General features: G+C 67.5%; 1 protein-coding gene across 1 annotated transcript in view; it reads left to right on the top strand.

The window, feature by feature from the left end:
* The first annotated feature begins 371 nt into the window (after nt 1-371).
* Nucleotides 372-5407, top strand: part of LOC121343293 (yjeF N-terminal domain-containing protein 3-like) — a 7964-nt gene continuing 2928 nt past the window's right edge. Inside the window, exons 1-4 of the mRNA XM_041418287.1 lie at nt 372-899; nt 1165-1389; nt 4018-4128; nt 4218-4442. Coding sequence (XP_041274221.1) covers nt 372-899; nt 1165-1389; nt 4018-4128; nt 4218-4442 — 1089 coding nt within the window. The remainder of the gene's footprint in view (nt 900-1164; nt 1390-4017; nt 4129-4217; nt 4443-5407) is intronic.

Raw genomic sequence — 5407 nt, 5'->3', positions numbered from 1 at the left:
CTTTTCCTCCCGATTTTCTCCCCGGAGCCCCCCGTGTGGGGCTGGGATAGGGCTGGGACTCACTAGAGGGCACCAAAGGATTGGGGACAGGGATGGGAATGTGGGGTGGGAATGCGGGATGGGAATTGGAGATGGGATGTGATTGGGGGGTGGGAATTGGAGATGGGATGGGAATGTGGGGTGGGAATATGGGATGGGGATATGGGATGGGGATGTGGGACGGGACGGAGTTTTCCTGGAAGGTTTCTCGGGACAGCCAAGGGATGGGATGTGGGAATGAGGCAACCAGGAACTTGCTGGGGCCCTGCTGGAATGACCAAGGGAGTTTTTGGGCTCTGCCAGGACGCGGCTGGTCCGTGGGGACAGCCTGGATGGGATGGGACCACCCTGCAGCCTGGGGCCCCAACCCGGACCCCAATCAGAGACCCCAAACCGGGACCCCTCAGCTGTCCCCCGGCAGTGCCGGGTCCCCTCCCGGGGCTGCCTCTGAGCGCTTCCCCCCGGAACGCGGGGTACGGCGGGGTCTGGATGCCCCCGGCTCCCCTCGGTACCGCCGGGATCCCGGTCCCGCTCAGATTCCATCCCAGCGGTACCGGCGGGGTCTGGATCCCCCCGGCTCCTCTCGGTACCGCCGGGATCCCGGTCCCGCTCAGATTCCATCCCAGCGGTACCGGCGGGGTCTGGATGCCCCCGGCTCCCCTCGGTACCGCCGGGATCCCGGTCCCGCTCAGATTCCATCCCAGCGGTACCGGCGGGGTCTGGATCCCCCCGGCTCCTCTCGGTACCGCCGGGATCCCGGTCCCGCTCAGATTCCATCCCAGCGGTACCGGCGGGGTCTGGATGCCCCCGGCTCCGCTCGGTTCCCCCGGTACCGCCGGGATCCCGTCCCGGCGGGCTCGGTTTCCCTCCCGGCGGCGCTGGAGGCGGCCCAGGCCGCTCCGCCCGGCAGGTGAAGCCAACAGATGTGAGCAATTATTGTCGCGCTGGGGCTGCCAGCTCCGGGCTCGGCGGCGGCGGAACAACCGCGGCTTTGTTCGCTTTTATGTAACCGGGGAACCGGGGCCGCCGCCAGCTCGGCCGAGCGCCGCTCCCGGAGCGGCCCGTGGGGTCACGGTCCCCTCCGAGCGACATCCGTGCGACATCCGTGCGACATCCGTGTGACAGCCGTGCCCCCCTCCGAGCCCCGGCGTGTCCCGAAATGGAGTGGGGTCCCGAATCCTGCCGGGGGCGTGGGGACAGCTCTGTCCCCCTGTCCTGAGCGGTGACTGTCCCCAAGGCAGCCAGGCGGAGGCGGAGGCCATGGAGAAGGAGCTGCTGGAGGATTATCGCTTCGGGCGGCAGCAGCTGATCGAGATCTGGGGACACGCCTGTGCCGTGGCTGTCACCAAGGTGAGGCTGGGGGCACCCAGAGGGGCTGGGGGCACTCACAGGGGCTGGGGACACCCAGAGGAGCTGGGGACACCCCAAAGGGGCTGGGGTCCCCCCGGGGAGGGGGATGCTCAGCCCCTCCCGGGGGTCGGGGCGGGGGCCATGGGGTGCCCAGGTGTCCCCGTGCCCTGGCGATGTCGCTGCTGCGGGGATCGCCCGGGGCTCGTGCGGGATGTGAGGAGCAGGAGGAGGAGGAGGAGGAGGAGGAGGAGGAGGAGGGCCAGGGGTCCATCAAGGGCAGCTTTGTGCCTCGGGCCCGCCTCAGCTTTTCCATCGGCCCTTCCCCGCTCCCAGCGCCGCCTGAGGAGCAGAAATGTTTTGGTGCCGGAGCCGTTGCAGCATCCCTGACCCCACCTGGGGCTCAGCATCCTCCTCTTCCTCAGGGCCACCCCAGTGAGGCTCTCCCAGCCGCCCGGGGTGTCCCCGCGGTGTCCCCGCGGTCGTGTCCCCTGTGCCCGGAGGTGCCGGCGGCGTGGCCAGCGCTGGGCCGGGGCCAGGGCCGGGCTGCCGGGGCCGTGCCCCGGAGCCAGGATCCGCGAGCAGGAAAAAATCCGTCAGCGTCCCTGCTCCCTCCCTGCTCCCTCCCTCCCTCCCTCCCTGCTCCAGCGGTCCCGGATTGTGCCGCGGGGGGATGGGGGGTCCCGGGCACGGTCCCGGCCCAGCCGGGGCATCCCCTGCTCCCCCCGCTGGCATCGCCCCGACCCCACCCGGGCACCTCCCTGAGCCCGCCGGAATTCCACCGCAGGCACCGTGCTCACCCCGCCACGGCCATCATCTTCATCCCACCGCTGTCATCATCTTCATCCCGCCACGGCCATCATCTTCATCCCGCCACGGCCATCATCTTCATCCCGCCACGGCCATCATCTTCATCCCACCGCTGTCATCATCTTCATCCCGCCACGGCCATCATCTTCATCCCGCCACGGCCATCATCTTCATCCCACAGCTGGCACCATCCTCACCCCAGTACAGCCCCTGTTCCATCCCACTCCGAGCGCTGCCCAAGTCCTGCTGTGGATGCCATTCCCTGCCGTGCCGTGCCGTGCCATTCCCTGCCATGCCGTGCCATTCCCTGCCGTGCTGTGCCGTGCCGTGCCGTGCCATTCCCTGCTGTGCCGTGCTGTGCCAGCCCCGTCCTGCTCCATGTGCCACCTCCATCCACCCCACGCTGGTGCCAGTGCCAGCGCCACTGTGACCTCCCCGTGTCGCCGCAGCCTTTGCCCTGCTCCCCCTGCCATGTCCCTGGGTGACACCGGGCCATCCCCGTGTCCCCCTGTCCCTGCCGTGTGACAGTGCCACCCCACCGTGTCCCGTCCCTGCCCTGTGACAGTGCCCACCTGCTGACCCCTGTGCACATTGTGTCCTTATCCCCGTGTGACAGTGCCACCCCGCTGTCCCTGTCCCCGTGTGATGGTGTCACTGTCCTTGTTCCCGCTGTGTGACAGTGCCACCCTCAGTGTGACAGTGTCCCTGTCCCCGTGTGATGGCGTCCCCTCGGTGTGATGGTGTCCCTGTCCCCGCTGTCCCTGTCCCCGCTGTGTGACAGTGCCACCCTAGGTGTGACAGTGTCCCCTGGGTGTGACGGTGTCCCTGTCCCCGCAGGCGTTCCCGCTGCTGTCGCTGCGGCGCAGGCAGCCCACGCTGCTGGTGGCGTGCGGGCCGGGGCACCCACGCTGGTGCCAGTGCCAGCGCCACTGTGACCTCCCCGTGTCGCCGCAGCCTTTGCCCTGCTCCCCCTGCCATGTCCCTGGGTGACACCGGGCCATCCCCGTGTCCCCCTGTCCCTGCCGTGTGACAGTGCCACCCCACCGTGTCCCGTCCCTGCCCTGTGACAGTGCCCACCTGCTGACCCCTGTGCACATTGTGTCCCTTATCCCCGTGTGACAGTGCCACCCCAGTGTCCCCCTGTCCCTGCCGTGTCCCCTGTCCCTGTCCCCGCGGTGTGACAGTGCCACCCTGGGTGTGACAGTGTCCCCTGGCTGTGACAGTGTCCCCTCGTTGTGATGGTGTCCCCTGGGTGTGACCGTGTCCCTGTCCCCTGGATGTGACCGTGTCCCCTGGGTGTGACCGTGTCCCCTGGGTGTGACGGTGTCCCTGTCCCCTGGGTGTGGCCGTGTCCCTGTCCCCGCGGTGTGACGGTGTCCCCTGGGTGTGACGGTGTCCCTGTCCCCTGGGAGTGACCGTGTCCCCGTCCCCTCGGTGTGACCGTGTCCCCTGGGTGTGACGGTGTCCCTGTCCCCGCGGTGTGACGGTGTCCCCTGGGTGTGACGGTGTCCCTGTCCCCGCGGTGTGACCATGTCCCTGTCCCCTCGTTGTGATGGTGTCCCCCGGGTGTGACGGTGTCCCTGTCCCCGCGGTGTGTCCGTGTCCCTGTCCCCCGGGTGTGACGGTGTCCCTGTCCCCGCGGTGTGACGGTGTCCCTGTCCCCGCGGTGTGACGGTGTCCCTGTCCCCTGGGTGTGGCCGTGTCCCTGTCCCCGCGGTGTGACGGTGTCCCTGTCCCCGCTGTCCCTGTCCCCGCTGTGTGACAGTGCCACCCTAGGTGTGACAGTGTCCCCTGGGTGTGACGGTGTCCCTGTCCCCGCAGGCGTTCCCGCTGCTGTCGCTGCGGCGCAGGCAGCCCACGCTGCTGGTGGCGTGCGGGCCGGGGCAGCACGGGGCCATCGGGCTGGTGTGCGCCCGCCACCTCCGCACCTTTGTGGGTACCTCTGCCCCCCGCCCGCTCCTCCTCCTCCTCCCGGCCTTCATCCCAGAGCCCCCGGCCGCAGCGCTGCCGTTCTCCCGCAGGATTACGAGCCCACCATCTTCTACCCCAAGCGCTCCCCGGACCCGCTGCACCGCGACTTCACCACGCAGTGCGAGAGGATGGACATCCCCTTCCTGTCCTACCTGCCCGCCGAGGTGACCCCGGCCCCGAATCCCGGGATTGATCCCCCTCCTTCCCTTCCCCCCTGTGGACCCCCAAATCCCGGGATTGATTCCCCTCCTTCCCTTTTTCCCCGTGAACCCCCAAATCCCCGGATTGATCCCCCTCCTTCCCTTTCCCCCGTGAATCCCCAAATTCCCCGGATTGTCCCCTTCTGCTTCCCTTTTCCCCCGTGAACCCCCAAATCCCCGGATTGATCCCCCCCTCCTTCCCTTTTTCCCCGTGAACCCCCAAATCCCCGGATTGATCCCCCCCTCCTTCCCTTTTTCCCCGTGAACCCCCAAATCCCCGGATTGATCCCCCCCTCCTTCCCTTTTTCCCCGTGAACCCCCAAATCCCCGGATTGATCCCCCCCTCCTTCCCTTTTTCCCCGTGAACCCCCAAATCCCCGGATTGATCCCCCCCTCCTTCCCTTTTTCCCCGTGAACCCCCAAATCCCCGGATTGATCCCCCCCTCCTTCCCTTTTTCCCCGTGAACCCCCAAATCCCCGGATTGATCCCCCCCTCCTTCCCTTTTTCCCCGTGAACCCCCAAATCCCCGGATTGATCCCCCTCTCCTTCCCTTTCTCTGCTTCCCCTGTGAACCTCCAAATCCCCCGGGCTGTCCCCTTCTGCTTCCCTTTTCCCCCATGAACCCCCAAATTCCCCTCCTCCTTCCCTTTATCTTTCCCTTGAAATCCTCCTGCTTATCCCCCTCTCCTTCCCTTCCCCCCCTGTGAACCCCCAAATTCCCCTGATTGTCCCCTTCTGCTTCCCTTTTCCCCCGTGAACCCCCAATTCCCCGGGATTGATCCCCCTCTCCTTCCCTTCCCCCTGTGGACCCCCAAATCCCCGGGATTGATCCCCCTCTCCTTCCCTTTCCCCCGTGAACCCCCAAATCCCCGGATTGATCCGCCTCTCCTTCCCTTTCCCCCGTGAACCCCCAATTCCCCGGGATTGATCCCCCTCTCCTTCCCTTTTCCCCCGTGAACCCCCAAATCCCCGGATTGATCCGCCTCTCCTTCCCTTTCCCCCCTCACCCCCCCACTCCCCCCCCTTCCCCCCCCCCTCC

This window comes from Onychostruthus taczanowskii, unplaced genomic scaffold (genome assembly GCF_017590055.1).
Source record: "Onychostruthus taczanowskii isolate IOZ18803 unplaced genomic scaffold, ASM1759005v1 scaffold597, whole genome shotgun sequence".
In the NCBI taxonomy this organism is placed as follows: domain Eukaryota; kingdom Metazoa; phylum Chordata; class Aves; order Passeriformes; family Passeridae; genus Onychostruthus; species Onychostruthus taczanowskii.
The sequence above is the reverse complement of the archived record's forward strand: the minus strand, read 5'-3'. Positions and strand labels throughout refer to the sequence as shown.